General features: G+C 39.5%; 1 protein-coding gene across 1 annotated transcript in view; it reads left to right on the top strand.

Moving 5' to 3' along the window:
* The window catches only part of tenm4 (teneurin transmembrane protein 4), a 240,272-nt gene that overhangs the window by 112,900 nt on the left and 110,534 nt on the right, over positions 1-16,838 (top strand). The window contains exons 4-7 of the mRNA XM_079608835.1: positions 790-1,008; positions 11,320-11,566; positions 14,750-14,824; positions 15,690-15,788. Coding sequence (XP_079464961.1) covers positions 790-1,008; positions 11,320-11,566; positions 14,750-14,824; positions 15,690-15,788 — 640 coding nt within the window. The remainder of the gene's footprint in view (positions 1-789; positions 1,009-11,319; positions 11,567-14,749; positions 14,825-15,689; positions 15,789-16,838) is intronic.

The following is a 16,838-nucleotide window of genomic DNA, read 5'->3' as shown; positions in this document are numbered from 1 at the left end:
TTAGTTTAAAAATCTTATTCTAATGTAATGCATATTTAAAAATATTTTTTAAAAGATATTTTTTACATTTTAAAATATAAATATATCAAGGAAATACTTATTGTGTTGCCTTATGCAGATATAAATTATATATGTTATGGTTAATATATAAATGCCATAATAAATGCCATAATAATATATTATTATGGCATATATACAATTATGGTTTTGTGAATTGTGATTTCAATGCAGTATTTGTCATATATATATATATATATATATGTATATATTATTCCATATGACAAATACTGAATTGAAATCACAATTCACAAAACCACAATTTTCCTAAAATAGGCTTTGGTTTCTTTATGCAAAGTGTAATTTCTGATTATTTTGTCGTATGTTTTTAGGGACTGTAGACCCGGATCTGTTTTTGTGAGATGTCAGTGTCTAATTTATTCACTGTTGATTAATAGTTTCAATCACTGTTGATCACCAGTGATTCTTTCTGAATGTTCCATTTGTTGTTTTGTTAAAGCTTGTCTGTCGATCTGTCTTTGGAAAATGTAAAAAGAAAAAAAATCCTTTTTGGAGTCACAAAGCAACTCCGTTATCACGGTTATGCCAATCTCCCCGTTCAGCTGGGCAGAACAAAGACAGATGAAACAAGACAGACAGCTTTCATCTCTTTTATTAATTCTCTCTGCATGTTTCTGTGCTGTTCCATGTATTAATTTTTGGTTATGTGGTGTCATTGGGAGGTGTGTTTTAAGTTGTCCCCCGTGTGTTGTTTGTGTTTGTGGTCTACAGGTCCTCCTCTTCATTGCTCATCTGCCTCCTCTTCCCCTGTCGACTCCCCTTACCCTCCCCCTCTTCATGCAGCCAATCAGAGCCAGGGAAGGTTGCTAGGTAACAGCGGGGCTCAGGCCGGCCGGGACTCTGAGTCAGAAGATGAGTTTGGCCCCAATTCATTCTTAGTTAAAACCGGCTCAGGGAACGTCTGCGCTCCGGTCACTGCAACTCCTCACGGTGAGTCCCTCTCGATATCGCTGATGCTTGATGGGTCCCGACATCCCCAACTGGACTATGTGGAGCTGTGGAGGTAGCCACGGGCCAGACATTAATTTTTTGGATATTTTGGGTAGCGGTTGAGGTCAGATGTTAGCAGGAACTTTTTTAACTAAGGCCTGCTGAGAAGAGAAGCTCTAGGCTGGGGTTCAGGGAGTGAGGTGTGTCAGAGATGCTGAAGTTTTTTTAAGAATGTGTGGCCAGTTTCCTATGAATTGTTTTGTTGAAAAGGGTGAATTTAGGCAAGTTGAAATGAAAGTGGTTCAATGTTTTTTTTTTAAGGGACCTATTTGCTTGAATTTACCCTAGCAATGTTGAAGAAATGCACCTTAAGGCGAGACATACAAGCAAACACAGTTTTGAGATTTTAGCTTTGTGGGTTTTTGTGGGTCTTTTTCTCTTCAGATTACTAGAAAGAAAACTTCCAAAAGACTCTTTTAAGTGCATCTTTTATAGCAGTTTATCTATTTGCGTCTGTAGATTTCAATTAGAGTACATGTATTATAAAGGCCATTTTCTCAAAATGAGTTTTTTCTTCACTGTGTCAGAAATACACCAAACTTTACAGCTTTATTCCCATCTATATTCCGAAGGATTTTACGTGTTTGTCAAATGATCAGATTTTTGTTCTAGAAATATTTGCGATTCAGTGCATATTTAATTATAATGCCTTTTTAACAATAACATGTCAGAAAACTTGTAATGCAAAAACGAGTGCAATTCGTAATGTAATCAATTATCAGGGGAAGTATGGTGATATCTATTGGTTATATATATTTTTTTTACCCTGTTCATCTGGGATGTCTTGCCTGGCGTACTGTCAGATACACTGTAAGCAAAAACTAGGGGTGTAGATATTTGCTCTGACAATTTTATTCAATTATGATTGTTTACAAAATGATGCAATATACCCTGGAATCTGAAATTTGGTCACAATTTGTTTCTCAAATTATGCTGAAGACACACATGCTGAAATTTATACTTTACTTCAATTGTTATTAATATATTTAGTGTGTGGATATATAATAGTGTATAGTGCATATACGAGAATATGCATATTTATATACAACAAATATGCATATACAACAAACAAAAAATGGTCACATGCGACACATTTCAAATTGAGAAGATCCTTATTTAATTTAATGAAAAAAATGTTTTGCCCTTAATTGTTTCTGGCGTTCTGAAAACCTTGGCTTTGTGTTTCACACTGTGTTTGAGTGTAGACAGTGGCAGGCTAACCCTTGTTGCATCTGTCTGTCATGACTAAGTTCACCCTGTACTTTGTCTTCTGAAATGCTTTACAAAAATACTTCGCCACTGTTTGGACGAGCTGTATTGCTCTTTACTTATGCAGCTGAGAAACTTTAGCAGTGTGATCCTGAGTTTGTATTTGTCAACAGGGCTATATTTCTTGTGATACTTTGATTATGGCCATCGCAGATCATTGCAGAGTTTCCTTCATTAACTTTGCTTGGTTTTAGAAAGGTCAAGAAGTTTTTTAATGAAAGATTGAATTAATTTTTCGAGCCTGTAAAATGATAAAAAGCTTAATGGTGTGGCCTGCTGAGGGACAAGTGACCAGCACAGCAGGAGCTTCAACCACGATGAATCAATTTTACAAGTTACCGTGTCCTCACTAATGAGCCACTGATGAAATGCGCATCACGTCGCGCTGCCATTGTCGTCCAGAAGGTGCAGATATGATGAACTTGTTTACTAGGGATGTGCTTTGATGTGTTTTGGACTTTAACATCCCATTACCTGTGGAGTGACATTAAATAAAGCACCGCCACTAAAAGCACAGGTTATGCAAGGTAAACTAGCTGACGATTTGTGACCCATCGCAGAACGTATTGTTCTTTTAAACGACAATGCTATAAGATAACGTCCATCTAAATCTGTCTTGTGATGTCCGTGCTGCAACAGGTAAACGAATTCGAAATGAGATTTGTTAACATGTTTCCAGATAGCTTCGCATCACTTTGATAATTGGAGGAGAGCAAGAGAGCATGTCGATATGAAGCCTGTCATCACCAGCAGCTCTCGGCGTCTCCCTCAAGGCTTCTTTACGGAGTTGAACAAAAAAATGCTGTAAATAATTGATCAGCCTTTACAAGTTAACCACCCAAGGCTGGAATTACATCAAGCTCGAGAGACTTCTGCCTGCCTGTTTCCACACGGCCCTTCGTAAAGCAATGAATTAGCCTCCGGTGGCGAGAACTTTCCTTTCTCCGCGCAGCATCCAGCTAGCGTGCTGGTCACCTAGCGGTGGCACCCCAGTGCTGAAATGGGATTTATCTTTCCGACAAATGGCTGTGATTTGCATTGGTATATAGGTTACCCTCGGGCTGCCGGTGAGGGGTAGCACACTCACCAAAGGAATCGGTCTCTTGCCTCCGAGCTATGCAAGGCACCATAAGGCTCTATTTGACTGAGACAAAGTAGCATACCACAGTGCCGTGGAAGAGGACGTTTATGTGTTAAGCTTAGCGTCCTGGTAGTAAAATAGTGGGATTCCTGCCAGAGGCTATGCTGTGTTGCACAAGGTCGATGTGAGGTTTGATCTTGCTTTCTTTACTTCGGAAGTCGAGTGATTCCTGCACTGCCAGTCATTTTGGCGGTAAAAACCTCAACTGTTGATGGCCACGTGCACAAACTAGGCATAATACGGCTGTCAGTACAGTTTGGACTGCTTCAATTCAGAGTGACTCCAGTTCGGTTGATCAGTGTTACATGATTGGAACATAGCAATCTAGTCGTCTATCGTACCACCGTGCCACACACACACAATTACTATTTTTATAGCTGTCAACTTCTCTCAGGTTATGAATACCGCCAGGAAATATTCCTATTTAATTTGGTTCCCATGTCCTTTTGCATATAAATACCCATTTCTGAGTCACCTGCTTGTAAACACGCTTGCCAAATCCAAACACTGGCTGTGTCAAAGTAGCCATTGTGATTGTAGGTAAACAAGTGGTAAATTATGGAAATTATCCTGCTCTTTTGAAGAGCACCCTCATTGTCATTTCTGATTGTTTAGCAACTGTATTTGCTGAGCCTTTAAACAACAAGGACACAATTAAAATAAGAAAAGAAAAAACGCTGCTTTTTATTCACTTAAACCACCTAATGAGTCTATTTTAACCATTTTCCCTGCTTTTTGAGAATGGGATAGGCTCTTTTTTTTTAAAACCGAGAATAAACAGCCAGCTGCTTTAATTTACCAAGTATTAGCATATTACTAACACGGATATTCCAGATAGCTCAAGGCTTAAAAAGAGTGATGCAGTAATGACAGACTCTTCAATAGGTGGTCACGTCCTTTGTTATAGTCCTTGGTTTTTAACGAAGAGTCGCCTACACGTTCACACTAAGTGGTGTAAATTGCAGTCCAAAACACACTGTGGGTTTTTCACCCTGCACTTCTGTAAACAAAAACAGATGTCTAGAAAGATATGTCATGTGGGTTTGAGCCTGTAATATTTTGAAATGTTTTTAGGGTTGACGATGACATGAGCTAATACCTCCCGTTCTCATTTCTTCGCCTTGTCAGGATATTAAGGGAGCATATTAAAACTTTTTTTTTTTTTGTGACAGAGCCCTGTTCTGCAGCCCGGCTCAGCTCAGCATTACAGATTTGTCAAATTCTGGAGAGAGAAAGGGCATGGACAGGGTAAGCTTATCGTGTAAACCGATAAGGGAGTTTATAGGCCCAGATTCATGTTGCCGGTGTCGATATGATTTCGTGTGTCTTTAGAAACACAAGTTATTCTGTAGTTCCAGAAATGTGATCCAGTGCTGAGACTAAAGCTGAAAAGGCTTAGCTCAGGGATTCGAGCCGTGGATTCGAACACAGAGTGTGTTTTCAGAGGAATTTGGTATGCTTTTCCAGCAATCGAGGAGGAATTACACGTAAAAACAAGTGATGGCCAAACCTTACATCTGCAAAGAGCTAAAGGATCGAATCACGGATACAGAGGTGGTTAGCACTTGAAATATCGAGTCCCAAGTGTTTAAACACAACATAAAGCAAAAAAATCTGGCCACAGTGGCTGAGTTAAACGCACAAATTCTACCGCTGGGAAATCTCTGCACTTCCCAAAATTCATCTCTGCTTATAGCTATCAACCAGAGACGGAGTTTTCAGGCTGAGGCAATTTCACTCTTCCCAGAGTGATTCTATATTAACAACTAAAAAATGCATCTGTTGCATTCTATCGACCAAAGGGCTCTCCGCTGTATTGTATTTTTCCATTCATCTATCTTTGTTGCAGAAATTCCCTAAACTATAGTTCATGAACCAAATGTCTTTTTGTATTTAAAGAGGCTGAGATTAAGCAAGCTGGAGAACGTAGAAAAGAAAGAGTAAAAGATCTCTATGCCCGCTAGGTCCTGTTAGCTTGATGGGACAGACCCGTTGAAGCTTGCGGTCTTTTTTATTGAGCATGTGTTGCTCCATGGCCCCTGGCTTTCTCTCAGGGTCCTGTTCCTGGAGAGATGGCTATTGGGCCACGGGCTCCCTGCTGAGCCCCTGTTCTTCACTACAGAGGCCCCCTTGTATTAGCATCTTTTTACAGCGAGCAGCATGGGGTTTGGGCCACAGTGGGCCGCTAATAGTGTATGGATCTTCCTATGTAAGGGCTCGCACAACATGCCTTTGCAGTTGACCAGACAGGAATGAGCAGGTGGAAATTAAGCAGTGGGGTCACTGTGCAGCTATGCATTTAGATCAGTTGGGTTTCGTCAGAACTTATTTAATCATCCCTTCCCATTGCCAGTGCTAGGGGAGCGAATGGGGTTTAGGGGGTCGCACCGGAACATATATCCACGGGAGACACTCTGAGAGATCACAGCGGACAGGGAAAGAGTGATTTAATAAGCAACACATGGCGTGGCTGCAGAGGGCAGCGGGGACAAGCTTTTTTTCCCTACCCTCCGTTCTCGCGAGTTTCACCTGCAATTATTTTTAATGAGAACAGTTATTTATATGTTGCGTTCAGCTAGACACCCAGCATGCAACCGCAGTCCATGTTTCAACTTGCAACCAGCCAGCTGTTTTCCTAATGCATTGTCACCTTTTGTGAATGTACACTGGATGCTCATGAATCATCACTTTATTTAGATAATCCATTGTGAGGTTACCATGGAGACAACAAAGTGTCAGACAGAGCCATCTGCACGTTTCAACGTCAAATATGTCTTCAGGACCCAAGGGGACACAAAAAAAATGACACATTTAATGAAAAACGGCACATTTGCTTTTGATTCCACATGATTTTCGAATCAACATGCAGTGAGAGATATTTTCGTATTTCTTAAGTATAGCTGTGAAGATGTCAGCGAGGCCGTCAGTTACTCACACTTGATGAGTTTGAGGGCATGACTGATTCAGAGCGCCGTAAGCTATATCTGCTAGCCTTCACACGAGACCAGTGAAGACGGTGTGTATTCCCACGTGCATCTGTCTTGCCTAATGGTTAAGAACAACACCTTAACTGATGATTGAATGGAGGAAAAAGTGCGAAAACCACAGACACACAACCTTCCATTAACACTCAGGGTGGCTGTCGGCTCTTCGCGCTGTTCGGAAAACAGTATCCACCACCCGTATCCAGACACTTGCAACAAGAAGACGAACCTAGCAGGAGAGACGGATGCTCCGCGATCTATGGTAATTTTTAGCTGTGGATGCAGTTTAATGTTCTGTTTGTCTTGTGGAGGGATCTTTATTTATTCTTCAGCCAGTCTAACACCTTGCACATTTGATCAGGTGTCTAAGGCACAACATACGAGTTCTCACTCTCAGTGAGAATGAGTGAGTGAGAAACCGAGTGAGACTGTCATTTCGTAACTATAAACGAAAATAGACTGTTCTCGGCCTATAAACTTTCTAAACTTTTCCAAATGGAGGAATATATCTGTCTATTCGTCTGTCTGTCTGTCTATCTATCTGTCTGTCTGTCTGTCTGTCTATCCCGTCTGTCTGTCTGTCTGTGTGTCTGTCTGTCTGTTTATCTATCTATCTATCTGTCTGTCTGTCATCTGTCTATCTATCTATCTATCTATCTATCTATCTATCTATCTATCTATCTATCTATCTATCTATCTGTCTGTCTGTCATCTATCTGTCTGTCTGTCTGTCTGTCTGTCTGTCTGTCTGTCTGTCTGTCTGTCTGTCTGTCTGTCCATTTTGTAATTCTTATATGTTTGAATGACCTCATTTCTTATCAATTATTCATAAACACAAACCAATTCTGCTCCAGGGTTTGATGTTTTAGTATCACTCGTTGATTAACTAACACTGCTGACTGGAGCAACCCAATTTTCCTTGGAGATTGACTTCAGACAACTTTAATGGGCTTTTGACGCCTTTAAATATTGAGCTTGAGAGAAGAGCTTTTGAAATATTTCTGGACTGTGATCAGTTGTTAAACGGAGTCAAACTCATCAAGTACATCCTCACAGATCAAATTAGCTTTTTAACACGTTTTAGTAAAGTTCTTGCACCTCTTTTGAGTACACCCCCCTCCCCCATTTAAAACACGGTATTAATCTACATAAATATGCCATGGGATTTCCACAGAGAACTGCTTGTCTCCCTTTGTAATTGCTATTTTATTCATTTGCTGTCTTGTAATCATAAAGCAATTTTACATCCAGCAAAGTGTCATCTAGAGTAATTAGGTGCCTATTATATTCTTAATCTCAAGAGTATCACAAAAAACATGTCCATTATTTTGATAAAAGATATATTTTGTTTAAAGAAAATGTATAATGCAATTTTGTTTGTATTGTGATTTTACCCCCTGAAAATTAACCACCCTACATATGTATATATAGATGTATTTATTTTTTATGAATTATGTTTTTGTATTGCTGAAAATGCTAAAAGTCTTAAAACATACTTAATTTCTGTAAGGACTTTTTTTTTATTCCTTTCTTTAGATTTTGTGTTGAAATATGATATTAAAATATTTTTGTCTCCTTTTCTGGAGGCCATTTGAACGCAATGACCTTTTTCTTTGCCTCGTCTTTTCTTTGGCAAAACAAACTTTTTTTTGCTCTTGAACAGAGTTGTGCACACAAGATCGATCAAAGACCTTCCACTCGCACAGGTCCTTCTGGACTGCTCTGAATTGCTCCTGCTGAATCATTACTTCTCTTCGTATTATGCTCATTGTCTCAAGGACTCGAATGAGCCTTACCTTCTGTGCTTCTCAATGGATATAAAGCTCCAACCCTTGAACGCTGCATCAGCATTTCTGTTTACTGGCCGCTGCTTGGGGAATAGAAACCCTGCGTTGAGTCAAACTTATTCCGAAAACACAACGCAAAAAGCTTAGACGTGTTTTTTGAAGTGTTTAGAATTGGGTGATGCATAGCCTGAACTTGTTGTAGTCTATTACTATTTGTAGCATTCATTACATGCATAATGGTGTTTTTATGCTGTTGTTGTTGTTGTTCTTACCTGAGGGCCTGTTTATAATTTATTTTGTATTTCAGTTCAATGCCACGTTATTAAGAGCCACAGTTTTTATAATCATTAGGACGTCAACCTATGAATGACTTACTTTTACTGCATGCTGAATTGCGATAAGAGAGAAAAAATAATCTAATTCAAGCACTTTTTCCTTTGAAGTGTCGACAGACAAGCAATATGATAAATCAAGTCTTGTTGTCATTAACCTTCATTGAATTGCATCACTCTCGTAGCTGTAATACTCCCGCATGTTGCGTCCCTTCATAGTGCTGAGGAAATGGTTTTCCTCCCTTCCAGCTCTCCGTCTGTTTTGATCCGGTTTCATCGGGGCCATCATCAGCTTGGCTCAGAGACGCAACAGAGCTCTGAGTAATTGGTAGCGTAGGATTGTGGGAATGCGGCTTGGTACGGGCCCATCTGTCACTGGCTCTGACAAACGATCCGGCCCTGTGCCCAAAAAATGAAAGGGAATGAAAAAAGTAAAGGGGTCCCTGTCAGTGACGCATCCCATAATGATCTTCAGTAGAAATGTGCACTCACCACATGGTGCAAAGCACTCATTTAGTCATATGAGAGATGTGAGAACTAGCGTTCTTTCACCCCGGTGACATGCCTCCGACAGAGAACATACTGTGTCGCTTGGTGTGTGAAACTGCGGTAAGACCTTCGAAGCATGCAACTTTTGCTGTATTCAAAAGAAAGGAATGATTCAGGGTTGCTCATGACTTGGCGCTCAATGCCGTGCATTGTTGTCCGTGTTGCTGTGTTTGTGCAATAGTAGTTAGTGAAGTTTGCTTATGAAGGTCAGTTCAGGCGAGCGACAACAAAAGCGTTCTCATGCTAGACAGATTTTTCTGTTAATGTTTCAAAAATAAAATTATCATTTAAATTGCACTTCAAACATACAATACTTGTCTTGTATATACACCTCTTTTGTGATTAATATTTTTAGTTTTAAATGTATATATTTTTAGGGGGTGCACAAATGTGTGGCTGTCCTGGTAACATAATGAAAAGGCTCATGAAAACCTTTTTAAACTTATTACGTAGTTTGGCATAATCTTAAATTTTGTATTCTTTATTTAAAAATAGTGAAGCAAATTCGTTAAAATGTGAATATTTGCATTATTTTACAGTTCCGTGGTTAAACCAGCATGAGACCCAATGAGGTCTAAGGTGTAAGGAAAATATCCGTAAAGGTTAGGATGTTTGACTATTGTCCACCATCTGATGATTGATTTTTCTTTTTCTTTCTTTTTTTATCTTTATTCTTGGTGACGGTACTTTAGAAAGAATTAATTTACAGATTGAACTTCTAGAGATTGTGTTGACAGTTTCTGACAAGTTCGGTCTCTGGCTTTATCTAGTTAAATGCATTGCAGCCTCAGCCATCAACACTCTGCTTTTGTAACAAAAGACAATTACTGTCGGACTTCAGATAACCCTCTGTGAGGGATGCCCCATTATTGTGCATAATTCATGTCTGTTTGTCTTGTGAAATCTATTTTTGCAATAACAGTTTTTTTGCAATAACATGTCTGGCCTATTTATTCATTTAATATCTGTCAGATAGCCTACTAAAATACAGTTGCAAATAGCCTACATTTACATATTTGTTGGACACCAGTTTTGTGTAAGCATTTGAAGGTAAAGTTCTTCATAAATGTAAATAAAACATATTTCTTATTAGCTGTATCCTTAGCGTATTAGCTATACCTATAGAGAATGATGGTAAAGTTGTGCTTACTCTAATTAAAACATCTTTAGTGCATTAGCTATACCTTTAGCGAATTAAGGTTAAGTTGTTCTTAAATGTAAATAAAACTTAATTAGCGCATTAGCTATATCTTTAACAAATGAAAGTAAAGTTGTTTTTATATGTAAATAAAACATTTAGCGCATTTGCTATACCTTTAGCAAATTAAGGTAACATTGTTCTTAAATGTAAATAAAATGTATTTATTACATTAGTTATACCTTCAACGATTTAAAGTAATGTTCTTAAATGTAAATAAAGCATATTTACTGCAAAGCTTTAACAAATGAAACGGTAAGAACATTTGCTATACCTTTTAGCGAATGAATGTAAAGTTTTAAATGTAAATAAAACCTCTTTAGCGTACTAGTCTCACCTTTAGCAACAGTTTTAGTTCTCAGTAAAGAGGCCGTTGAGTGTCGCCGACAGGTGTGAAATGGAAATGCTTTGTTCTTGTTAAGTAAGGGTTCTTAGCGCAATGAGGCGCTAGTTTATTGATTGATGAATGGTTTAGCAGATATGGAAATGAATGGCTGTGGAGCGCACAAGGACACAAGGGTCTTTATCTGCGTCTGGATTGCCACAATCTGATGCTCACAATCTCATGTCTGATAGCCCCCGTCTCCCATGACGCAAAGTGGCTTTAGTTGACAAAAGCGTTGTCGGAAGCTGAAGCTGTCTTGTCAAGTCCAACCGCACAAGCTGCAGTTGATCATGGCGTGAATTTCAAACAGGTTGACGAGGGTAATTCAGTCTACTTGATAATGACAGATTGTCTGCAGCATATTGCCTGATGAGTGTTTGCGGGATTCCAGCTGCTAGAAGCCAGCGCTCTGTTTAGATGCAACGTTTAAGCTAGGTGTCTCTTTTTAAGGCAACTTCTAATCATTGACTTCTCTTTGAAAATCGAGTTGTTTACTTGTGCAGTATCAGAAAAGTCTTACCGATGAATCTCTGTACACCCCATGCTAATGAACACTGCAGTAATCTAATTAGTTTAATTGCTGATAGTGCCGTTTCTCTCTTTCAGAGGGCTCGTTCCAGAACCACTCCCGGTTGCGGACGCCACCGCTGCCCCTGTCACACTCCCATTCCCCCAGTCAGCACCACACCGCCTCCATTGGCTCTCTGAGCCACAGCAACTATACCCAGCGCAGTAACCCGAGCCCGGCACCCACCGACAGCTCGGCTCCCAATGAGGGGCCTACAAGTGCCCAGGACTCAGGCAGTGCCCAGGACAACTGGCTTCTCAACAGCAACGTTCCTCTAGAGACCAGGTACATTTGGGGCTGTGCTGCTCTCGTGATAAAACGGCTAATCAAATAGCTTTGTGATGTTGAGTGACAACGTTAGGCGTTTATAATGCATCGTAAGGCATGCATATGCTGGCTGCATGAAGCGTTTATTATGCCATTCATATCTGCTTAAAAGATCAACTACACTGTTAATAGGTAATGAGACTTTATGTAGCCTTTTATCTCCACTTGATGCACAATATAGTTGAATGGGTCATTCCTGCTGTTATGCAGTAGCTTTTTACGCATACATATGTGGTGTCATTCAGTATAACGGTATAACTGACTTTCAAAAACATCTTCTGGTCAATCTTAAGCACATAAATTGTATCTTGATAGGGAGACGATTAACAAAATGTAACCTAAAATATTGGAAATAAAGAGCTATGTTAGCCATTTAACTTACATGAGTTGTGAACATGAAGATATTTTTTGTGTCTTTTGACATATTTTTATAACGTTTTCTGATATTTTGACTGGATGGGAAGACAAACCAATTCATACCACAAAACTTCACAGCAAACTTCATACCACAAACATAAATTCACCAAATCTATTGATAATACTTATTGGTGTTTGTTTTCCCGCCAAATTATGTCACTTCCTGGAGGATGTTGACATTCAAGGGACAGGCAGTTAAAGGGATTTTACAAAAGACTAAGTTGATTGTAATTGGTAATAAAACAAAATTTTCATTAAAACATCTTTTGTTTGAAACATTTTAATTCGATAAGGAAAACATTGAAGTACCTGGTGCATTTCTTAATAAATTGCCAGTTTTCCTTCTTTATTCTTCTATTTGTTAATACAAATACAGTATAAATATGCTGATAGTAGGAATGACCTCAAGTGTATAGCCGAATTTACGGTCTATCATATGGAAGTTTCATGCGACTCAGTTTTTATGCAAATTCCTGTATTTGGCCGAAATGCATTCAAAACGTGAGTAAATATACAACAAGAGAAAAGTATTGTTTTCCTGGGCTTTCCGGACAATGTTTCTGATCTAATATCTCAAGCCCAAAATGCAATAGATGGATGGCGATTTCTCTCAAGGTTCTGAAGGGGCTTTGTTACAAACTCGGCTCTCCATATTTATCTCCCATCAGCCCTTGCTCTGTTTGCCTCTATCTGAGGCACTTGTGTGGAGGAGATCAGTCAAGAACCTCTCAGATGTCTGTTTGCATTGCTCAGGCTGCTCCTCATGCATGGCGGAGGCAAATCAGCGCTGTCAGGCCAGCCTGAAGAGAAATGATACATACTGATACTCAGATTACCTCCACCTCCTGCTCTGCTCTGCTCAACCCAGCCAACAATTCAAATGTCTTAAAAGTTTTGTAGTAGCTGAAATAAATATAAGTTTATATGATATATTTGTGCTAAGAGCATCTGTGCATCACGGGTCTCGGATCTCAAAGTCGTTATGATTTACTGATGGAATGTAAAATTAAAGTACGGTAGTCTCACAAAATCTCACAAATCTCACAAAAAACATATGTCATTACGGAATCAAAAATGCTGAAAAGATATGTTAAAAATAAATATATACAGTAAATATTTTTTTCAGCATTTTGGTGTTTATATAATTAGATAATATGCATTTGAAAGATGTATACATTTATACATAAGTATACATCTTTGCAATATACTATACTAGATGGTTGTACTATATATATTTGTGTTCAATTTAATTAAAAAGAAAGCAAGATTGTGTCTGTACAGGGTTATTACTGTATTATAGCAATGAAAATTATTTTATTTTCTCAATAATTAACAAGAATTTTCCCTAATTGATCCTAAAATCAACTTGTTGCACATTTATTTTATAGTGAAATATAATTCAGACCTATCTTTTGTGAGATTTAGTTAGATAGTTATAATAGAGTGGCAGGAAATGATGGGGGCGTTAAGATCAAGAAATGTTGCAAGCCAGACTTGAACCCGAATCACCCACATAAGCACTCATCTTAACATATTTGGAGCCACACACCGTAACCTCTGCTCCACAGTTCCAAGCCAAAATGAAAGTATCTTACACATTATATTGTTTAATAATAAGGTTAAGCACTAGGACATTTGCCTGGAAACTCTGTTTCTTTGTCCTCTTGATGTGTTTGTGACCGGCATGAGTCTGAACGGTCCACTCAACAGGAAAATTAACGTTAATTTGAATTTGCGGAGGGACAGTTAGCAACATAATGACTGATTAAGCATCATGGATTTCCCCAAACTTTAATCTGGACCAGGTATTCCCATGGGAAAGGGAAACAGATGGTCACACCAGCCGACATGCGGCATGAGGAGAGTGCCGGAAACCGAGTAAATCAGTGACATCACCCTCCATCCCTTTCCTCCTATCTAAAAAAAAGAAAGAAAGACCGATCAATTATCCGAAACCCTCTGATGAAATTGGAATATCCATTAGCAATATCCACAAGGGCACTGAAAGATGGCCTGTCATTTAGGCTTTAGCTAATGGCTTTGTAATGGTTCCCCTCACGACTTTTGTACAGCGGGCTGGAATGGGTCGGATGAGTCCCTGGATATGTAGGCTTACCGAGCCCTCCCATTGGACGAGAGCCAGGCAATGCCATTCTCTTATTGGCTGCTTTTTTTGTATTCTTCTCTGACTCCTCCAAACTGTCCTCTGGGGCCCTCTCGCCTTCGTTTAAAACTTTAATTTGTCTCCCAATGCCCAAAACAAACGAAACAAATGTACATAAGCCGGCCAAAGACAATCAGCAGAGCGAGCAGGCAGTCTGGAACAGCCACGAAGAAAAGAAAACAAGCATTTTCTCTTGTTGAATTGAAGGTGTTGCGCCTGCCCAGTGCATGTTGACGGTTCATTTCTCCATCGCATTATCTCAGTCTTCCCTTATGGAACAGCCATCTCAGGGGGAACGGAGCTACAGCAGACATGCTTCACTGAATGCAACCAGAGTTCCTCTCTGAATGTTAATAAACCTCTGCTTTATGAAACCATTTATATTTTTAAAGAAAAAAAGTCACATCTTAAAGCAGGATTTAGCCTTACCACTTGGGAATTCTGTCAGTATAATGTGTGATTCTTCTAAAAAAGTGTTGTGTCAGCCCCTGAAACACAAAGAACGGGAAGAAGTGAATGGAAAAGTAATGCCTTGTTTTCTTCTAACCACAATCATAAAGGAGCCAGAATACTCTAATGTTTATCAGAGAAGAACAGGACGCTTGCAGAGAGGGGCATGGGTCGTACAACACAAGGTACATGTGCAGTAAAAGAACGTGAGCGCTCTCGGGTGGGGCGTACCAGGTTTCACGGGGATAAAAACCCCACACCGCACTTCAGTTCCATAAGGATGTCTCTGTTTCCCCACGTTCTCCGAAATGGTGCTGGTGCCCGGCTAGGGAACCTGCGGACCTCTTTCAGAACCGTCCCCACATTTCAACTGGCTGGAGGGACGAATGTTTTCATAACTTGCTGCGTTTCTTAAACCATAGCTCTTAGCATTTTTAATGAGTCTTGCAAGTGTCCAAAACATTTTAACATTCAAAGCCGTTTTCCCACAAGCTGGGAGATACCTTTTGTGGTGGTATACAAAACATCAGCACACTTGGACCTCCGCCAGCTAGATTCAAGGTTGAGAACTAACTGTTGTTTAATTAAATACACATCGCTGTGGGCGTTTCCAGTATAAACAGCTTTGTAAATGAGAACGGTAAGCTTTTGTTTGATCTAGTTTAGTTTAACATCAGTCTTGCTAGACTGAGGAGTTGTTGTTTTAAAAACATTACTTGATGAGGAGATTTTCCCGCCCTCTATTTTCTGATGTTATGGTTAATATTTTGAGTTCAGTAGGTTTAAAATAGAGAGGGTTTTTTCTGTCCCTGAACACCGTTTTTCCTGCCGTTGAAAAACGTGAAACGGTTCCAAATTGGGCTCTGTATCCGGCACCAGCACCCTGTCTTTGGAAAATGGGGTTTGTTTGTCCTCGTCGGCATCTCCACTCTTGTCCATTTACACAAATTCGCCGGGTGATCGCATTTTTTGTGTTTGCACATCTGTGTCTCCCTCTTGCACGCATGTCTCACTCTCGTTCCATCTGTCCATCTCTCCACCTGTGTGTAGAAACATAGCAAAGCAGACATTCCTTGAGACTTTACAGGACAACTTTATAGAGATGGACATACTGGCCACAGCTCGCCGCGACGGCGCTTACACTGATGGGTATGTTGCATGATCTGACCGCGGCTGCCGGAATCTGCTTTGCCATGCTGCATAGTGGTACCTGTGCACACTTGTTTCTCATTACATAGTGCAATTTGTAACACGCTCTAACATTTTTCATCACTTACTGTATGAATTGCATGTTTTTTTTAAACATTTATTTTTGCACACCAAACTAACAACTCTTCTAATTAACCCTGAATGCATTAGCATTCTTTGGTAATAAATTGTTCATAAAGCCAAGTGCACATTACAAGACAGAAACCTGCTACCTTGATAGAAGTCATACAGGTTTGTCATGGCATGAGATGGAACAATTGTGGTAGAATTATAATTTTGAGTGAACTATCCTTTTAATCAGTGCGTGCAATTTATTCTTAGAGAGTCTCATCATTTTATAGCATCAGTTTTTTCTCTCTCTCATGTTTGTGACATTTAAGGAACAAACTTAAAGGGTTGGTTCACCCAAAAATGAAAATTGTGCTAATTGACTCACCCTCAAGTTGTTCCAAACCTGTATGAATGTTGAACACAAAAGAAGATATTTTGAGGAATATGGGTAACCAAACAGTTGATGGGCCCCATTGACTTCATTGGTATGAAGTAAAAAAAACACACAAAAAAACAGATGGAAGTCAATAGTGCACATCAACTTGAGGGTGAGTAAATGATGATGCTATCCCTTTAATGCTAGTCTTTAATTGGACAGATCAGAGAAAGAGAGACAGGAAATAAATATAGGGATGAGAGTAGGGGACAGTATCGGGATAGGATATCAGAGCATATTGGAATGTCTCTCACAATTGCATAGACTCTGAATCATTTCAGTGAGACATGCTAAGAGGCTACTGCCTTTGCCTTTTGGTCGCGGACTAGCCAGCTGAACAAGCTTCTGTCTTGTAGTGTGCTCTAGGCTTACGAGTTATTGTAAGTCTGTTCTTGTACCTCATTAGGCTAATGTGGTTTGTTTCTGAGTTTCCCCTCATCCGGTCAGTACAGCTTGACAGCAGTTTTCCAAGTCAGTGACTTCACCATAGATTACAACACCTG

Source organism: Phoxinus phoxinus, assembly GCF_949152265.1.
Source record: "Phoxinus phoxinus genome assembly, chromosome: 4".
Lineage (NCBI taxonomy): Eukaryota > Metazoa > Chordata > Actinopteri > Cypriniformes > Leuciscidae > Phoxinus > Phoxinus phoxinus.
Note: the sequence above shows the minus strand (reverse complement) of the source record. Positions and strands in the feature narration are given on the sequence as shown.